A 19849-nucleotide genomic window follows, 5' to 3' on the forward strand; every position below is an offset into this window, starting at 1 on the left:
ACATAAAAAGCAGCATTTGGCAGGTTTCATTCTTTTTTCTGTAAGTGTTCTACTTAACACTTGTTTTTTAAATATGTTAGAACATACAAAGCTTGGAAGAAAAACAATTTGGGTACAGGTTAAAAGAACTGTTGCAGCACAGCTACAATCTGAACCCACTGAGATTCATCTGACTGTTTAAAAACAATATTGGTTACAAAAAAGTCATGAACAGAAGAGGAATACTCTGTCAAAATCTCTGCTGGTGTAAACAGGCACAGCTCCACTGATGTAAGAGTTCTCACTTTTACTGTTATGTTGGCTGGAGATAGTTCCTTACATAGCTGGATTAAACAGGACATCAACTCACATTGTGAAAAGTATCTCCAGAGTAATAACTGGGGAAGAGTCAACATTGTTTTTGTAAAGGGAAATCATGACTCATCAATCTACTAGAATTCTTTGAGGGGGGTGTAACTGGGCCTCAGTGGGTCACAACTGAGGATGCCAAATTCAGGACAAACTGCTAAGAAATAGGGCAAACAACCCAAAACTGGTGTTTATTCGTCCATAAGATATACCAAACCAGCAACAAAAGTAAACTTCTGTTTCACCAAACTGGCTAACAAGAAGCCATAAAAGCAGTTTCCTTAGGCATTCAAGTTCTTATTTCACCACCAAAAACACTGGATTTAGAGATGAGTGGTTCTCTACAACCCGTCTCATTAAATAAAAAGGTTCTTCTTTCATACACCCAAGTCAATATATAACTCAGATCTTACCCAAAAATCACGCTGATGCCAATCCTTTAGTATCTAAAATCTAAAGGTTTATTTATAAGAAAGAAAGGCGAGAGTTAAAATTGGTTAAAGGAATCAGATACATACAATAAATGCAACGTTCTTGGTTCAGACTTGCAGCAGTGATGGAATAAACTGCTGGCTTAAGTTAAGTCTCTGGCTGCTTCCAAGTCATTGGAAGGTCCTCAGTCCATTGTTTAAAATACTTCCATTAGTATAAGTTTATAGTCCAGAGGCCTGAGCAAGAAAGAGGCTGGAGCAGGATTGAGGCAAAATGGAGGCATTTCCAGGGCCTTTTATATCTTCTGCCATGTGGAGGGAATCCCATTGTTCTTACTGTGGAAAGTACAGTAACAAGATGGTGGTTGGAGTCACATGGACAAGTCACATGTCCATGCATTTCGCCTAGTCATTGCAGGAAGCAATTACCCAGACAGTACATTGCAGGACAGTCCATTCAGTGTAGATGGGTGTCTCTCATTGTCCATTGTCAGTTAAGTGTTGCTTGATGAGCCACTCAATTTGAATAGTCCCTCCAAGATATCTTGGCTAATTACCTTGTGGGCATTACTGCAGGAGCAAACATTTGCAATCCAGGTATAGAGCCAATATTCATAACTTCAAATACAAAACTGATATATGCATGCAGATAACAAATCATATTAAGCAAATCATAACCTTTCCATAGACATATCACATGCCACATTTTGTACAAGATTTCTTGCAACTATGCAACAGTAGTTGCAACAATGATCTATATGATCATATTTTAATTAGATAATGTCACAGGGGGTCAACAAGCATGTGGACAAGGGGGATCCAGTGGATATAGTGTACTTAGATTTTCAGAAAGCCTTTGACAAGGTCCCTCACCAAAGGCTCTTAAGCAAAGTAAGCAGACATGGGATAAGAGGAAAGGTTCTCTCATGGTTTAGTAACTGGTTAAAAGATAGGAAACAAAGGGTAGGAATAAATGATCAGTTTTCAGAATGGAGAGAACTGAATAGCTGTGTCCCCCAGGGGTCTGTACTGGGATCAGCCCTATTCAACTTATTCATAAATGCTATGGGAAAGGGGTAAACAGTGAGGTGGCAAAATCTGCAGATGATACAAAACTTCTCAAGATAGTTAAGTCCCAGGCAGACTGCAAAGAGCTGCAAAAGGATCTCTCAAAACTTTGTGGTTGGGCAACAAAATGGCAAATGAAATTCTGTTGATAAATGCAAAGTAATGCACATTGGAAAATATAATCCCAACTATACATATAAAATGATGGGGTCTAAATTAGCTGTTACCACTCAAGAAAGAGATCTTGGAGTCACTGTGGATTGTTCTCTGAAAATATCCACTCAATGTACAGTGGCAGTCAAAAAAGAAAACAGAATGTTGGGGATCGTTAAGAAAGGGATATATAATAAGACAGAAAATATCATATTGCCCCTATATAATTCCATGGTATGCCCACATCTTAAATACTGCGTGCAGATGTGATCACCCCATCTCAAAAAAGATGCATTGGAATTAGAAAAGGTTCAGGAAAGGGCAACAAAAATTATTAGGGGTATGGAATAGCTTCTGTATGAGGAGACATTAATAAAATTGGGACTCTTCAGCTTGAAAAAGAGACGTCTGGGGGGGATATGACAGAGGTCTATACAATCATGACTGGGGTGGAAAAAGTAAATAAGGAAGTGTTATTTACTCCTCCTCATAACACAAGAACTAGGGGTCATCAAATGAAATTAACAGGCAGTAGATTTAAAACAAACAAAAGGAAGTATTTTTTCAAACAACGTACAGTCAGTCTGTGGAACTCTTTGCCAGAGGATGTTGTGAAGGCCAAGACTAACAGGATTCAAAAAAGAACTAGGTAAGTTCATGGAGGATAGGTCCATCAATGGCTATTAGCCAGGATAGGCAGAGATGGTGTCTCTAATCCCTGTTTGCCAGGATCACCTGGCATTGGCCACTGTCAGAAGACAAGATACTGGGCTAGATGGACCTTTGGTGTAACCCAGTATGGCCATTCTTATGTTCTTAACTTTTGAACAGCAGTTTAGAATTTGTGAACAAAAGAAGTCACAGGTTCTAAAGTGTTTTCCCTACAGGTATACATTTTTTTCTATCCCTAATAAGTCTCAATGTTAAAAAAGTTAAAAAAAAAAAAATCTATAAAACCCCTAAAAATTGTCCTCGCAGCAGTCTGAGAGCATCAGTACCCAGTACCAGTGAACTTGCGTAGAGAGGGGCACCATCTCTGATATGCAATGTTATTAACTGGCAGGACTTTATGGGGGTCTGCTAAAATCAAATACCTATTGCGTACGCTCAGAAGCAATTTTTCATTCCCCACCCGCAAATCTAGCAAGAACTCCTCTTCAAAGAACTACTTACATAAAACTCCAAACTTCAGATAATTCCTCCATCAGAATGTAGATTTAAAAATGGTAATTAAGTTTTTTTCACCGTTGCTTAATTAAAAAATGGCTGAAGGAATGTTTATTTGAGCCATCTTTACTGGTAACTGCAACAGTTGAAGATGCGTAATAGTTCCCATTGTTACCCCCCAACTTGGTTCTCATCTCCACTTCTCTCCGTCACCTACTTTCCATTGGTATTCATCTTCGGGGACGAGTTATCCATGTTTTGACTGTATCTGAAGGTCAATTTTTCTATTAAGTTGGAGCTAAACATCTCATTTGTTTTTCAGGCATGAAAAGATGAAAAGATTATTGCAAAGAGGAAGAAAGGATCTCACTCTCCATCCCAATCTCAAACCTCCCTAAGAATAATTCAGTCAAGAAAATACCTTCAAACTTGAAATATTATTAATGAGCAGTACAGGATTCGGGGAGTGCAAGTACACTTGTTTAAATCAAATTATGAAACAGTCAAAAACTACTAAAACAGAACAGTTCCTTACCCTGCAGTAACTGTGGTTCTTTGAGATATTGTAGTCAGTATGGATTCTTAGGTGCACATGCATCATGTGTGCAAGCTCAGAATCTTTTGAATAGCAAAGTCCAGTGAGGCCACACATGTGCCCTGAGCCTCCTTGAGCTTCTGTGTGAAGGTATAAAAAGAGGGAGTGGAAGCAATCCCAATGCAGTTCCCTTGCAATTCAAAGCCCATGAGTGACTGCTGAGGACTTGGAAAAGCAGGGATGAAGAGTAGGTCATGGGATCCACACTGACTATAACAATTCAAACCACCACAATTACAGTAGAGTTAATAACCACTCTTTTGAGCATTAGTCACTGCAGGTGACTGGCAAGCAATATTGACTCAGGACGATGGGAATGAGGAGTATCAGCTGCATCTTCATAATGAAACAGCTTGGCTCGAGGCAGCCAACCATGGCCACAAATAGAAGAAAATCCTCTATCGTCCCCACAGCTATGAACATAATATCATGGAAATCTAGGTTTGTCCAGAGTGCAGTTTCTTCTCCCCTCATGTGCAATGAGGTCTTGGGATGAACACAGGGTGGTTTAAATGGAACTTGGAAATTTGGCATGAGGTTTTAGTATCACCGTGTCTTTATGCAACCAAAAGTACAGCTGTTCCACCATGCCTGTCTGAAGTTCGTTCACTCTCTGGGCCGAGGTCATCGCTACCAAAAATCACCATTCTCCGAGTAAGCTGGTGAATGGAGAACTCCACAAGCTTTAGATGGATGATGTTGTGGTCCCATACTAGAGCAGGTCCTCTGACCAGTGCGTAAGCATGCATTAGGCCCTTGACATATTTGAATACCACTGGGGTGAGAGAAGACTGAGTCCAAAGGTATCAGTCCATGATATGCAGAGACTTCCACTAGATTAACTTTGACTGAGCTAAATGAACGTCCAGAATGTTTTAACTGCAGCAAGTAGCCCAGAATCTTCAGTATCAGGGCCTGCAATGGGTTTAGGCCACGCTGGGTTGGAGGAATAAGTCTCTCTTGCACAGTATTCTGCTCTACGTCAGGATTTCCTGATTTTCCATGGCACTTAACCAGTCAATACCCAGGTTGTCAGGTGCTACGACTTCAGGTCTGGATAGAATCCTTGACAGTTTGACTGTATAGGGTCTGCTGGATCAGGCCTTACTTGTCTTGTTATGAGTCAATTAAATTTTGACTCAATTTTGTATCGATCACTAGTGGAAGAGAAACACTTCTTTCGTCTGTACTAGTATCATCTCAGGGTATGTCTATGCAGCAACTAGAGACTTGTGGCTGTCCCGAGCCACACAGTTTGAGCTGTGGGGCATTTTTTGTAACAGGCTCGAGGTAAGATCCTTAAAATAAGGAAGGGGGCAAGGTAGGAGACAAGGAAAGGAACTGGATGGGGTACCCATAGGCAATAATGATGAGCATTAATTCTTCATCTAATCTATGACCACAACTGATGAAAGAGGGAAAAAGCGATTTCTGAAAGTTGGCTGCAGTATGGACTTGACACAACAGAGCTCTGAATATTCCTGTCAAACCTGCTGACTCTGAGAGGGAGCTTGGTGTACAATGGAGGACGACAACAGGCGCCTACTGGTGTAATGGGGTTTCTTTCTGGGCAAATATTCTGGCTGACAATTGTGGGAATAAGACTTTTCTTTGTCTTTATGGGAGCTGATCCCAGAAGGGCTTGCAGTATAGCGTGGAGTTGTACATCCCTAAAGATCTCAGAATTGCCTTCAAATCTTTGAAGGAAAGGAGTGCTTGATCAGTCCAATTGCTGAAGAGCTTCATGCCCTGAAGGATAGGTCCTCTCACATCACCTGGACTTCTTTTCGAACCCCAGACATTTATAACCAGGAGGCGCAGGGCATTTGGACTACTGTAGCTATGAATCAAGTGGTCATAACTGACTCATCCACTGTGGCTTGCAGCACTGTTTTTATTACTACTTGCCCCTTCCTTGATAGGATGTCTCAGCTCTTCCTTACAATCTTGCAGGAGCCTCAATAGGAATGGGGTCACCCTCGCCCACATCAGAAAACTATTTTGCCAACAGGGCCAGTAGCTTCCTGTGAGGAACCGGAGAGAGGCCTGATGAGTAAGTCTTTTGGCCAAAGTAGTTCCGTTTCTTGGGGGTGAGGGGCGGTGTCCTTATCTGTGGTGGATCTAGTCTTTTCCTGGACCGCAGACACCGCAAGCGACTCTGGCATCTGATGCTTATAAGAAAGAACAAAGCCTTTGGATGGAACTTGATAACACTTTTATGCTCAGTTTGAAGAAGGGGAAAGCAAGGCTGAGGTGTGCCACAATTCTTTTGCTGGGTCCAAAATACAATGATTAGTAGCACAATCCCAGTTGGGACTGAGTATATCAAACAAACCTAAGATCATGGTCGTCTCGAAGTCCAAGATTTCAGCAAGCTATCCTCAAGAGCAGGTCTGGAAGGCCCTAAAGTTATTGATAGTTGGTGTCAGGTTGAGGCAACAGCCTCATCTGGAAAAAAGGAGGATTAGGTGGGGGAGGGCAACTGGAGTGTTTCCTGAGCCATTACCTCACAAGGACACTTCTCCAGTCCTGTGACAGGGATCTGGCTATTGATGCCAGATGATGAGTGAGACCTTCTTTTCCCCAGACACACATGATAGGGCTCCACTCTGGGAAGGTGGGCCCAAACAGGGCCATAAAAGTGAATTGTATAATTATTGGCCAGGATGTGATTGGCCTGTCCGCTGTCAGCTGTACATCAGTGCCTGATATGGGGCACTTCCAGAGCTCCCCTTAATGTACTATTCTGGTCTGGTCTCATGCTTGAAGTCAGGGAGGAGTGGTTTGGACATGGCAAGGAGAAATACATCTCCAGGAACAGCAGTGCTGTTAGACGTGGGACCAGTGCTGATTCTGCTGGTGCCAAAACAAGCAGCAAAGGCAGTTCCTCAAAGGCGTATTGATATTGGGAAAGGCTCATTGTTGACATCAGCATCTCCTGAGTCTTTCACAGCCGATGCTTTGCTCCCATCCCTCAACGCTAAAGAACGTTTGGAAGACCTGCCTTTGGAGGAATACTTGGGTCCTTCTCATGGAATGAGGTCGCTGCATGCTATGAGCTGTGCTTATGCACGGTGAGGGTATGGTGCTTGGCATCCAAAGTGGATGACATGGGTGCCAAGTCTCTTTGCCCCAGAGTTGGTACTGATGCACACGGCACTGAAGGATCATGGTGCCAGTTCCAGTGGTCTTGGTCCTTTTTTAGATTTCTGCCTACTAGAACCAGAGGCTTGGTGTCTGGTTACCAGAACACTTACCGTAGATAGCCTCCTTGTCTCCAGCTTGGGGGACGTCTCTTCTCCAAGATCACATAAGACCTTTAAAGATTGAAATTAAGTCTCTTGAAGCAAACACACATCTCTCAGTTTTCAGGTGTGCGACAAGAAATGACAGATGAAGCACTTGTTGGGTGATGTGCTCTTCCAAGGCAGAAAAAACACCTGCTGAGACCGCTGATTAAGGACATAACTGTTGCACAAAGAACAAGATTTAAACCCCTTGGGTTTACAATAGGCCATACTGGCGATCGGTGTGAAGTGCCTCACCCTTCTGTATGGAGAGGCTGTGTAGAAGAGTCTCTTCGTACTTTTTTCTGTACACGAGCAATGAAAGAGAAGAAGTGAAACGGTATTTCTTCACAAAAGGGTTGAGATTGAAGATCAAAAAACCTATAGTCCATAGGACACTGTCGAAGTTCCATCTTTGTCATGGGTGGTAAGAGAGAACTATGGCAGGGTCACAGCCACTCCAACTTTTATGCCCTCATACAGGAGGGTTTTCAGGGGTGGATTTTTTAATATTTTTTGCCTGGATTTAATAGCACCAGAGATGTACATGTTAATTTTGCTCATATTTTCTAAAGAGTCTGTGGAAGAAGAAAGCAACAAAAATTTCATTCTGAAAAGATAAACATAATGGAAAGCAAAATATAGAAACAGGGACAACAGAAATTGCTATTCAGATTCAGCTATATAATTTTTTGCCAAGCGAAAGTTGTATTAGTGCAGCAAATATAATTAATTGCAAAGGCATATTCTGAAGTTGCAATGCATGTTCAAGGATTCGCTGTACAATAATTTGTTCTATACAAATTTTCAGGTATCTCTGCTATGCACACAATTATGTATCAAGTAATTCATAATGCTCCAGTTACGGTATCTAACCAAAGAATACATTTCTTCCACATTAAAAAGGCTAAAGTGACAAAAGCCAAATAACTGATATTGGCTGTTTACACTTACAGCAAGTACCCAGCTGTAACAGTCCATGCTCGTACAAGACCTTTCAACCACTGTCTCGTGTGTCCTTGTTCAAGCAGAGCTGGCAGCACCACCTGAAGCAAAAGCAGCTCCAGAGAAAGTTCACTCACTGGAGCATCACTAGAAACAACAGGAAAGAACAAGAAGGCAAACGCATAAGGACTATTCTAACATTTTATGAATTTCCTACGAACATTTTAACAAACCAAGGCTATTATAACCAAATATCTGCCTTAACAGTAAAACAGTAAAGGCTAAGTAGGATTCCATCACAGGCAATTCTTAGACTTTAATAGCCAAGGTTGTTTTTTTTTTGGCATACGTTTCTGAGCACTGGGGAAGAATTTAGTAGTGTTTAGGAATTTAATGTGAACAGAGAGTTTTATGAAAGTCTTTAGGAAAGCTATCTTCCGTTATCTGAAAAGGCGAGGTTTAGATTTTGACTTGTTCCTTTTATAAGTTAAAAGCAGTATCACTGATAAGCCAAATTATTGTTTTACTTGAGAAACAGAGGAAAAATTTTGCATTGATATTTACAATAAAGATCCAACCATGGACATTCTTTCATTCATGAAGCATTCCTAAAAACAGTGTAAAAACAAAAAAAATAGGGCTGTCAAGCGCTTAAAAAAATTAATCGCGCTTTAAAATTAATTGTGATTAATTGCGCTGTTGAACAATAATAGAATACCATTTATTTAAATATTTTTGGATGTTTACTACATTTTCAAATATATTGATTTCAAATACATCACAGAATACAAAGTGTACAATGCTCACTTTATATTTATTTTTATAACAAATATTTGCACCGTAAAAAAACAAACAGTATTTTTCAATTGACCTAATACAAGTACTGTAGTGCAATCTCTTTATCATGAAAGTTGAACTTACAAATGTAGAATTATGTACAAAAACCCCCTGCATTCAAAAATAAAACAATGTAAAACTTTAGCGCCTGCAAGTCCACTCAGTCCTACTTCTTATTCAGCCAATCGCTCAGCCAAACAAGTGTGTTTACATTTGCAGGAGATAATGCTGCCTGCTTCTTGTTTACAATGTTACCTGAAAGTGAGAATAGGCATTCACATGATGCTGTTGTATCCGGCGTCACAAGATATTTACGTGCCAGCTGTGCTAAAGATTCATACGTCCCTTCATGCTTCAACCATCTTTCCAGAGGACATGCTTCCATGCTGATGACAGGTTCTGCTTCACAATGATCCAAAGCAAAGTGGACGACGCATGTTCATTTTTATTGTCCGAGTCAGATGCCACCAGCAGAAGGTTGATTTTCTTTTTTGGTTGTTCAGGTTTTATAGTTTCTGCATCTGAGTGTTACTCTTTTAAGACTTCTGAAAGGATGCTCCTTGCCTCATTCCTCTCAGATTTTGGACAGCACTTCAGATTCTTAAACCTTGGGTCCAGTGCTGTAGCTATTTTTAGAAATCTTACATTGGTACTTTCTTTGCATTTTGTCAAATCTTAAAATGAACATGTGCTGGGACATCATCCGAGACTGCTACCACATGAAATATATGGCAGAATGTGGGTAAAACAGAACAGGAGACGTACAATTCTCCCCCAAGGAGTTTAGTCACAAATGTAATTAACACGTTTTTAAAAAAAAAAAAAAAAAAAAAAAAAAAAAAAATCAGCATGCAACCTTTCCTCTGGAATGGTGGCCGAAGCATGAAGGGACGTACAAATGTTTAGCATATCTGGAATGTAAATACCTTGCAATGCTGGATATAAAAGTGCCATGCAAAAGCTTGTTCTCACTTTCAGGTGACATTATAAATAACAAGCAGGCTCCATTATCTCTGTAAATATAAACAAACTTGTTTGTCTTAGCGATTGGCTGAACAAGAAGTAGGACTGAGTGGACTTGCAGGCGCTAAAGTTTTACATTGTTTTGTTTTTGAATGCAGTTATGTAACCAAAAAAAAAAAAAATCTACATTTGCAAGTTACACTTTCAGGATTAAGAGATTGCATTACAGTACTTGTATTGTACTGAATTGTAAAATACGATTTCTTTTGTTTATCATTTTTACAGTGCAAATATTTGTAATAAAAATAATATAAAATGAGCAGTGTACACTTTGTATTCTGTGTTGTAACAGAAATCGATATATTTGAAAATGAAGAAAAACATCCAAAATTATTTAATAAATTTCAATTGGTATTCTACTGTTTAACAGTGTGATTAATTTGTGAGTTAACTGTAATTTATCGACAGCCCTAACACACACCGCCCACAACATAATGATAACCTGTGGGGTAAAACTAATTTGTTCAACTTCTACATGCCTGAATCACTGTAGAAAATCAATGCATAAAAAGGCAAACTTTTTGTCAAAAATGTACTACTGTACTTGGCATACTCTGGCATTTAACTTTTCTAGAGCCGATTAGAGTTCGTGTTATGTTGTTCATTTTCAACAAACATACCAAATGCAATGTCAAAGTAATGGTGAAAGTGGTACAATTATGCCATGTCTACACTAGCACTTATGTTGGCAAAACTTTTGTCGCTCAGGGGTGTGAAAAAACCCTGAGAGACGTAAGTTTTGCCAGCATAAGCGCTCTCCAGCTGACGCAGCTACTGCCATTCGTTGAGCTGTTTTATTATGTCAATGGGCATAACGCTGCTACATGAGCACTCTTATAGAGGCACAGCTGTATTGGTACAGCTGTGCTGCTGTAAACTTGTAAGTGTAGACATGGCCTTAGAGAGGTATGCAATGAGGATTCTGTCTAATCACAGAGAGACCAAAAACATCTTTCAGAATGAAAATAAAAACTTACCTGTAGAGCATGACATTATATGGAAGAAAATTAGGCAACAGATACTTAATAATACGTATAGGAAGCCAAAGCATGAGCAGGACAATTGACCCAAAGACGATCTGCAACAAGAAAATTACAAATGCATGTTGTATCTACAAAACTCACGAGGCCTTATTTTTATATGGAGGGGCCAATGAACTTGTAAACTATCTGCAAAGGTTTTGAATGAAAAAATGGTATGAACAAAGGTTCATGATTAAATTAAAACCTGTTCCTCTCAAATTTTGGTAGTCTATGTTCCATAAAAGGAAATAAATGTATAAACTAGAAGAGAAAGTTGTTTAATCTCTAAATATATAAGCTGTAACTGACCATCATTCATGGGGCCCAAGGTCCCACTGTGAGTCTGATGAAGGTTCTGAAATCATTTCAATTCATACCTTCAGAGAACGATGATTAGCCAAGTGCTTCATTTCTTGATTCACAAGGCAAAAACCAATTCCATTACATTCTGCTAACCCATGCATTTGAGATCTTTAAAAAGAACTATATGTTGGACTAAGTTTGGGTCATTTGATGTGGCATATACACCCCTGATGCAGCCAAAGCAGTGTGGTTATAAGATGACAAAAGGGCAATGCATCCTGCTATTTTCTAGAGTCCTGAGCATGACTGACCAGCACTCCTCTCTTTTGCTTAAGTGAGTAGGAGATGGCAGGGAGAAAGAGCGTATGCTGCGCACCACTGGGGTGATCCAAGAAGGTACAGACGATGTTGATGTGTTAACAGTATATCAACATCACAGTATCCCATACAGCAGTCTGTTTCAAAGGTATGCAGTTTTCAGGACCCGTATTTGCAAAATCTGTAAAGCAGGCCATCTGAGATTTTGCCTTAAAGGCCTTCCAGACAGACATCAGGGTGAACATCTGGAAAGTGCTTGGGGAGGTCAGGAAAGACTGTAGATGTTTCCTCAGGAATTCAACAGCCTGCAGCTACATCTGGTAATAGATACCACTGCCCAGGCTGTCATGGTCCACCCCAAGACAGACCAGAAACATGAATCAGACTTATCTCTACTGATCTGGTTGAACTGGGACCCAGAATGTTTGTTGCAATAAATGGCTTAGATCAGCACCGTGACCTCAAGGGATCTCCTCCACCATCCATAGTAATAAAGTAATTGTTGGCTAGTGATACAAGCAGTCATTGTGGTTTTAGCACAAGGGGAAGATTGGTGATTGTCTGTGCTAGACCCAAAAATTTTAAAACTTTTACAACTACACCTCTGAAGAAGTAAACTTCAGTTTTATTTTAGTAACTAAAAAATGAACACACATCAAAAAAGAAAGTTAAACATGTTAATATTCAAAACATCAAAGAGGATAGCACTGTATTTGCAACAACAAGAAAGAAACGAATATAAATTATTCAAGGACAAGTCTGAAAAAAGTCCTTACCACTGATAAAATAAACCTCCTGAGATGTCTATAAATCGGCAAGTGAATCATTTCCTGAACTGGATTAAAATCCGGATCATTCAAATTCCTCAGAAACCACAGGACACCAGGTCTCAGTACCTGAAACAAGTATTTACATTTGTGTTTTAAAAGACAAAAATGCAAGCAACGTAAGAATTATTAGCATGTTGTCTAATTAACAGAGTTAGATTTCTATTGGAAAAAAGGTCTTAGAAGCAACTCGGCTATGAGATATAAATATGAAGAACTTTTCAATACAAGAGTCAACAATGAGAGGTACAGAAGGACACTGCAGAGCATTACTTCAAGGTCACAGTGGAAACATTTTAACGAAAAATCTTTACTTTCAAACACATTTCAGTTTACAGATACTAAGAAGTATTTAAACAAAAGCAGCATCCATATTAAAAACTCCCTTGCATGCAATCGGCTAGCACCCTAAGGGTGTTCCCATATTCACCTGTAGCCAGCATGATGGTTCAATTTTTAAGGCAGAAAAATTTTGAAGTCGAATATGTATTAAAAGCACCATAACAGAAACACACAGATGGGGAAGAGCTAATGAACTCTTCAGTACATAAAGTTGTTTAAATATATTTTATAATCTCCTCACCTGAATAAGAACTTACCTCTCTCAGTAAGAGAATGAAAGATGCGAAGTAAAAGACGTAAACCATTCCCACTAACCAGTGTAGGAACATTGTGGTACCAGGGGCAGACTGAAAGCTCAACTCTCTGTCTTTCAAAGTAGCATCAAACATTTCCTATACAAAAAAGTACATAGGATCAACAATGTTTACCAAATACTCTTCCTTGGTTACCCATTTAATTTACCCCAGTTTGTATCTAGCAAATAGGGTTAAATTGGATTACATTTAAATAATCTCAACCTGTTGTAAAACTATAAATATTTAGAGGAGCATTCAATAAAACAAAAACATCTATTTAAGTCATAAGTTCCTCCTGCCACTGAAAACTATACAGTTCTTACAATATATTTATAGCAATGACGTGGGAGATGGCAAATAGTGACAAATTTCTCTGCTCCACATAGTTTTAAGAATAGGAAGGAAACTAAAACAAGGAAAACACTAACATTTAATATGTAAAACTACAAAGCATATTCGCATGAGCATATCAGCTCATACTAAACTGTACTGTACATTTATTCTCATTAGAAATAGAGTATCTTATTAATGCAGAGAGCAAAAATGGTTGCTTTTTCCCATATAAGCATTTAATAGCAATCTCTTATATTAGCTTTTGGGGAAGTGACATTTTAAAAAAAAAAGTTATGATAATTTCCCCTTCCTTTCCCCCGCACTCCCTAGACCAAGGGTCCTCAACCTTTTTCTTTGTGAGTCTCCCTCCCAACATGCTATAAAAAGTCCACCTGTGCCACAAAAACTGTTTTTCTGCATATCCAGTACATTAAAAGCCACTGGAATTCAGGGGCAGCACGCAGGGCAGCTGCTCAGGGCTTCATGCCACTGGAAGACCCATGAAGCTAAGCTGCTTGGGCTTCGGCTTCAGCCCCAGGTGATGAGCCCCAAGCTTCGGCTTTCTGCCCTGGGCCCCAGCAAGCCTAATGCCGGCCCCTCTCTGGTTTATTTTGGTGGACCCCCTGAAACCTGCTCGCGGGCCCCCAGAGGGCCACGGACCCCTGGTTGAGAACCACTGCCCTAGACTACAATAAAAATAGTGTCTCATATGGCATTCAATACACAGAAGGAAAAATTCATAGCAATGCCATAAGATGAACCACGCATGAATTTCCCCATAGTAGACAAATAAAGAAAAAACCCAGTCATGGAGTTGCCGGTAAAACATTTAGCATACCAGGGAAGTTACTTTTCACAGTGTTTTGTAACTAACTGTTTCAAAAAGTGTAATGATGGGTTTTTTTTGGCTCTGTTTTAAACATAGATTGTAGACTTTAATTGCCTTAAATACAGGAACATGGACTTTGTATTGCACCATGCCTTAGAACAAACTACCTTTGATCTCTGAAACAATGAAAGTATATTTTAAAAAAAAAAAAAGCAAAGAGATGCATTTTCTGCAAGTCCAGTTTATATCAATTTTTTTTTTCTCCAGGGCAAAAGAACTTTCCCCTCAGGAAAAAAAAAACAGCAACTGTGTAAGACTTGGCCTACATTCCAATAATTTTTGTTCTTACCAAGGAGCATATATCCAGCCACCAGCCACAGATAAGGGGGAACACACCAATTTCTACAACCACTAATAAGGAAACCTTCAGGGAAAAGGAAAAAAAATTACTCAGTAACTATAAATAAATCACTAATGAAATTACAGTTGAATATCTTTTGCTTTCAAAAGACTATAAGTACCTTAACAACAATATAGCAGACTCCCAATAAGCGACGTGATCTCTGGAATTTTACAAGCGCTGCCAAACCCTACATACTCTGGTCAAGGAAATATACTAAATGAAATGTAACAGGACCAAGAGAGTATGATACAATTCATATGAGCAACTGTGCAATCTAGCTTTTATAGCAGGAAATTCTGGAAGAGTCAAGCACTAATGTGAAAGTGTGAACACTATTGTTGGGGTTCTAATCTTTCAAAAGTGACAATGATTTTGGGTGCCTAATTTGAAACACCTTACAGGGACCTGCTTATCAAAGTGCTAAGCACCCATCCTCTGAAAATCAAGCCCTCTTTCAAAGGCATCTGAAGTTGGGGACTGAAAATTGAGATGCCAGAAATCACTTTAGAAAAAATTTATGCAGGAATATTTACCACCAAGAGTTTAACAGTGCAGTTACAAGTATAGAGGTCTAATGTAATATGCATTTTAATGGGGTCTGAGAGAAATTCTCATCTCTTCACAGCAAAGCTAGTGTGTGTGTGTTTGTTATTTTTTGGAAAATTTAGCATTTTAAAAGTATTTAGGTGTTGTGATGCTCAGGATTGCAATGCTTAAGTGATTTAGGAGCCTAAATCTCATTTTTAAAAGGGATTTAGACACTTAGGAGCTTAAATTTTATTAACTGTCAAAAATGAGATTTAGACTCCTACATCATTTACATGTTGCAACCCTAAGCACAACACCTAAATATCTTTAAATTCCTGGATCACAGTCTCCTTTTAGTAGACCAGAGGATCTCAAGAGAGCCATGGCATAAAATATTTTACTAGGTATGTACAGTGCCTATCACAACAAGGCCCAATCTGACTGTGGCCTTTACGTGCAACTGCAATATAAACTGTTAAATAGCAAATAAATTTACTCCTTCAAACAGAAATCAATTTAATCTTTTTAAAGCATACACAGTCTTGTCTGTGACCAAGTCTCCTCAGACTTTCAAAACTTTAAGATAGTGGTAACAGTCACTTCAATCTCTCCAGCGCAGCACAGTGAATTGCTGCCCAAGAGCAATTCAAATTGCACAAAGCTCAGAATGCTACTGGCCTGGTGCAGAAACCAAGGAAGACATACTAAGGGTATGTCTATACTGCAGTCAGGAGGTGCGACTGCAACAAAGCTACCTCAAACAATAGTAGCAGTGTAGTTATGGCAGCATGGATGACAGCACAGACTAGCCCTCCAAGTATGTACCCAAAGGGTCAGATAGGCTTGTACTCTGGCGGCTAGCTCATGAGACCGTATTCACACTACTATTTCTAGCATGCTAGTTCAAGCAGAGGTAGCACGTCTGAATACCCACATTGGCTAAACATACCCTGAGAAGCTGCCTGAAACAGGAGAACTGATGTAGATGCGCTTCCCATCCCACGTGGCACAAATCCTAGTTATTATTCTGTATGCCTATTTCTATCTCTGCTGCAGCTGTGTAGCCCACAAGAAGTCTATGTGTGGAGAGAAATGGATGGCTCCATACCTATCTATTAGGCTAGATCACGAAAATTATAATTGCAAGCCTTGCCAGATCACAGGGGCACTCTTACCCTCCCAATCATGACTTCATTTCCACAAAGCTTTTAAGCACATTTCTCAAGTTCAACATTGAGTGCAGTCCCTAAAACTGCTGAAAATTCTTTCTGGACTATTATGGTGTATGGGGAACAAGGGACACCCTTTAGTATTTTAGTGGCTAGTGAAGAGAGTGGAAATATTTGTACCACATTTTTCCTTTTCTTTGGCTGACCGCCAGAAAGGGATCTGCCATTCAGGAAGAAAGCAATGCATTCCATCTATGGCCTTGTGAAATTTTATCCTGGTTAGCTGACAGGCAACTGGGGAAGAAATTGATTCCATGTTAAGGCCTCTCCAGCGTCATTCCCATAAAACAGACTACCGTATGTGGAAAACTGGGCTGAGTGAAGTCTCAAAGTTGTTATTGTTCTGAATATGCAGCCTGTTTTGAAATTAGGTCTGGATGGTCAAGTCCCTATTAAACAGATTTTATCCAAAATTTTACCCAAAACAGCCCTTTTTTCTTTGTTTCATCATAAGAACAAAGCGAAAAGAGAAAGTGCTCCTGCTTCATTTCTAATCCTGATCTCAACATGGCTAGAGATAATGATCCACAGAATTTAAGACAGAGTCAGGCAACTACTTATGAAAGGATACATGACAAACAATTAGATTTATTGCTAGCAGCACATAGCCAACTATTGTTGTGATCAGGCCTTCAAAGTGAGATGCTTGAACCTGAAAAAGAAAAGAAAAGGATATTTTAAACATTTTACATTCAATTTTAGTTATTCCTCAAAAAGTTCAGTCCTCTTTCAATATTAATGACAGAATCCACCTGGGCAGCTTGGATTTGGAACTACAAGATTCCTAGGCTGCTTTATACTACAATATGAGTAGGACAAATATTTAATCAATAAACTCTCTTTACTAATCATTTGGCATCCTCAACAAAAACGCGGAAAATAAGTTTGCATCCACTAGAAAAAACAAATAATGGCAAAGCTGCCAGCCTTGCAGGAGGAGCCGCCATATACCCTACTCCTTTTCCTGGCATTCACTAATAGTCATTTCTGAAGCATTACCCCACACGCAATCCAGGAATACCACAATAAAATATATTAGACTTTATAAAAAATATAATATAAAAAGCCAAATTCAATGACCTTACAAAGGGGGAGTTCTTAGACAGGGGTTACAATAATGAAGTCTGAGGGGAGGGTAAACAGTTAAAAGCAAAGAAAGGTCCTAGAACGAAGACGTGGACAACTTCCCATGCTGTTCTGTTATCTTATAGAGTAAAAACCAGGAGTTCCTATAAAACACCGAAATTTTAAGTTGCACGAATTTTTAAGAATTTAAAACCTCAAAATTATAAAATAACCATACTTACATATTCCTCAAAACCCAGGCCAACAACAGAGAAGTGACCAATGTGGTAAGGACAAAAAGCTGGAAAACATGAAGGGGAATGGGGAAAATGATAAAATTGCTTTATCAAATGCAATGTGAAACTTACACTGAAAAGTCTCTGTTCTTTGGTGTGGCAATTGTTTGAATTTTCTCCAGTTTTACAAAGTGGACAAAAAAGTAACAACCCATCCAATGTTGTTTTAAAGTTTCGTTATAATCACATTACAAACTTTTACGGGGTAAGGTAGCTCAATATTCATTTCTCTGAATTTTTTTTAACTTAAAATATTACAAGCAACCTATGATTACTATAACTGAAAAATGGGAACAATGATTTTGTTCCTTCTTCAGCTTTCATTCGACAGTGCTCTGAGTCAACTTTATTTTCTAGTTCATTGATTAGCTTGATAGAAGTCTTCTACACTGCTAAAGGAATCTGCCTGTATGCTCTTCCCCAACGACTACAGAAGAGTGGAGTTGCTCTTTCATAGATCAGTTGGATGTTAAATTATGTTTACTAAAAGGGAAAGTAAGAAAGAATCTGACAATTGAAACTTAAGAATTTAAAGATTTGGGGATTGTCCAGAGAAACAGTTCCAGCAGGCGTCTGGGAAGGGAGCAAAGAAGCAGATTATCAGGGGGAAGGTAAGACACACTCCAACAAAGGAGTCAGGAAGGGGAGCTTTTAAGAGGTTTGTCATCTTTTCCCAGATCATTGAACCAAGGATGGTATCTCATACACAATCCTAAAGATTCCTCCCACCCACTCCCAGAGTTTAGGAATGAAGCAGTCATGAGGGAGTCTTCTTTTCCACACTTGAACATCTGTATTGACTCATAAGTGGTTAGGTGCAGCAGGGTCAGGTATGCTCTCTTAGTCTCCCTCAGGTATCCTATTAGAGCTAGGAGAGAAAAGTCTGAAGCAGAAAAGATGGCAATGTTCCCCCTTGGTGCTTTCTCCTAGCCCTCAAGGCAGAAAGGGAAAGCAAGAGCTGGAAGCTCTCATTCTCTACCTCTATCCGCTCCACTGATGAAGAGAACTGGAGATTGCCTGCCTCTTAATCTGTTCCACATGACCACTTGGAAGATGGGGATGGGAGTCTTTAGTCCCTAGTCCTGTCTATGAGGTCAAAGAGCAGGAGCAGCATGCCTGGCAGAGACTCTTCACTTGCCCAAATCCTTTCCATCAAATCAATGGCAGTAGGTGATGGCAGTGAGCAAAGATAAGGGAAAGGTATGGAACTCTTCACTCCTCAGGATCTCTCAATGTGGCTTAGTGAGCACAAGGGACTCCCTGTAAAGTCAGGGAGGAAAAAAATCTCCACTTCTCAGGATCTCTCCACAGGAAGAAGGAGATCACGCTGAGAGGAAGCTTCACTCTAGAAGCCCCTATAAAGTCAAAAGACTCAGATTTAGACCTGCTTAAGTTGCAAATAGCAGAAGGGTAGAGGATAACCACTTTAAAAGGTGGGACCATGGCTCAGGTACAGTTTTCAAAACTACTTTTAGTTTCTTTTTTTACTTTTTTTTTTTTTTAAAACAGACCCAATTTCTGCCTGACAGTCCCCCTGAAACAAAGTGTGAACTCCTCACGATTCCCCTGTGAATATTCTAGTGATCTGTAAAGGGTGTATATTGAATCAGATTTTAAGTAACTTGCTCAAGAACACCCTGCAAGATAGTGGCAGGGTCAGAAATCAAATTCAGGAGTCCTGATTCCCAGTTCCTTGTTTTAGTCACTAGAAAATGCTTCCTATCAAGTTACCATAGAATGCCATAGCTCAAACTTGACTGAAAGCTGCAATCCCTAGTTGCTAGTCAGGTGTTTGGAGCATGATGTACTTGTTCTAGTTCAAGTTAATTACAAAACAGGATTCTCACAGATTGTATAAAGAAAAGGAGTACTTGTGGCACCTTAGAGACTAACAAATTTATTAGAGCATAAGCTTTCGTGAGCTACAGCTCACTTCATCGGATGTTTGGAATGAGTATCCCTTTACAATTTTAGTTTAGGACTGACATTTATTTTAAACTGCACTAAATTTATAACTGGGTCATATAGAACTTCATTTCATAGCTCCTAATGGAATGTCACAAATTGTGCTACATGATTATCAAGTTATTTTTAACCTGTAATTGCCATCAGGAAATTTCTGATTTTTCTAATTCTAGTATTAAATAGAAATTATTTAGATTTGCCAGTTTGTATTCACATATACAACTTAGATGCCACATCTT

At 39.4% G+C, this 19849-nt stretch overlaps 1 protein-coding gene across 1 annotated transcript in view; it reads right to left on the bottom strand.

Annotated features, from left to right (window-relative positions):
* Window positions 1-19849, bottom strand: part of MARCHF6 (membrane associated ring-CH-type finger 6) — a 125734-nt gene that overhangs the window by 35475 nt on the left and 70410 nt on the right. The window contains exons 11-18 of the mRNA XM_038388762.2: window positions 17592-17650; window positions 16856-16936; window positions 14646-14714; window positions 14474-14548; window positions 12924-13058; window positions 12274-12393; window positions 10832-10932; window positions 8004-8141 (exon numbers count right to left, since the gene is read on the bottom strand). Coding sequence (XP_038244690.1) covers window positions 8004-8141; window positions 10832-10932; window positions 12274-12393; window positions 12924-13058; window positions 14474-14548; window positions 14646-14714; window positions 16856-16936; window positions 17592-17650 — 778 coding nt within the window. The remainder of the gene's footprint in view (window positions 1-8003; window positions 8142-10831; window positions 10933-12273; window positions 12394-12923; window positions 13059-14473; window positions 14549-14645; window positions 14715-16855; window positions 16937-17591; window positions 17651-19849) is intronic.

The sequence above is a fragment of the Dermochelys coriacea genome, chromosome 2 (assembly GCF_009764565.3).
Source record: "Dermochelys coriacea isolate rDerCor1 chromosome 2, rDerCor1.pri.v4, whole genome shotgun sequence".
Taxonomy (NCBI): domain Eukaryota; kingdom Metazoa; phylum Chordata; order Testudines; family Dermochelyidae; genus Dermochelys; species Dermochelys coriacea.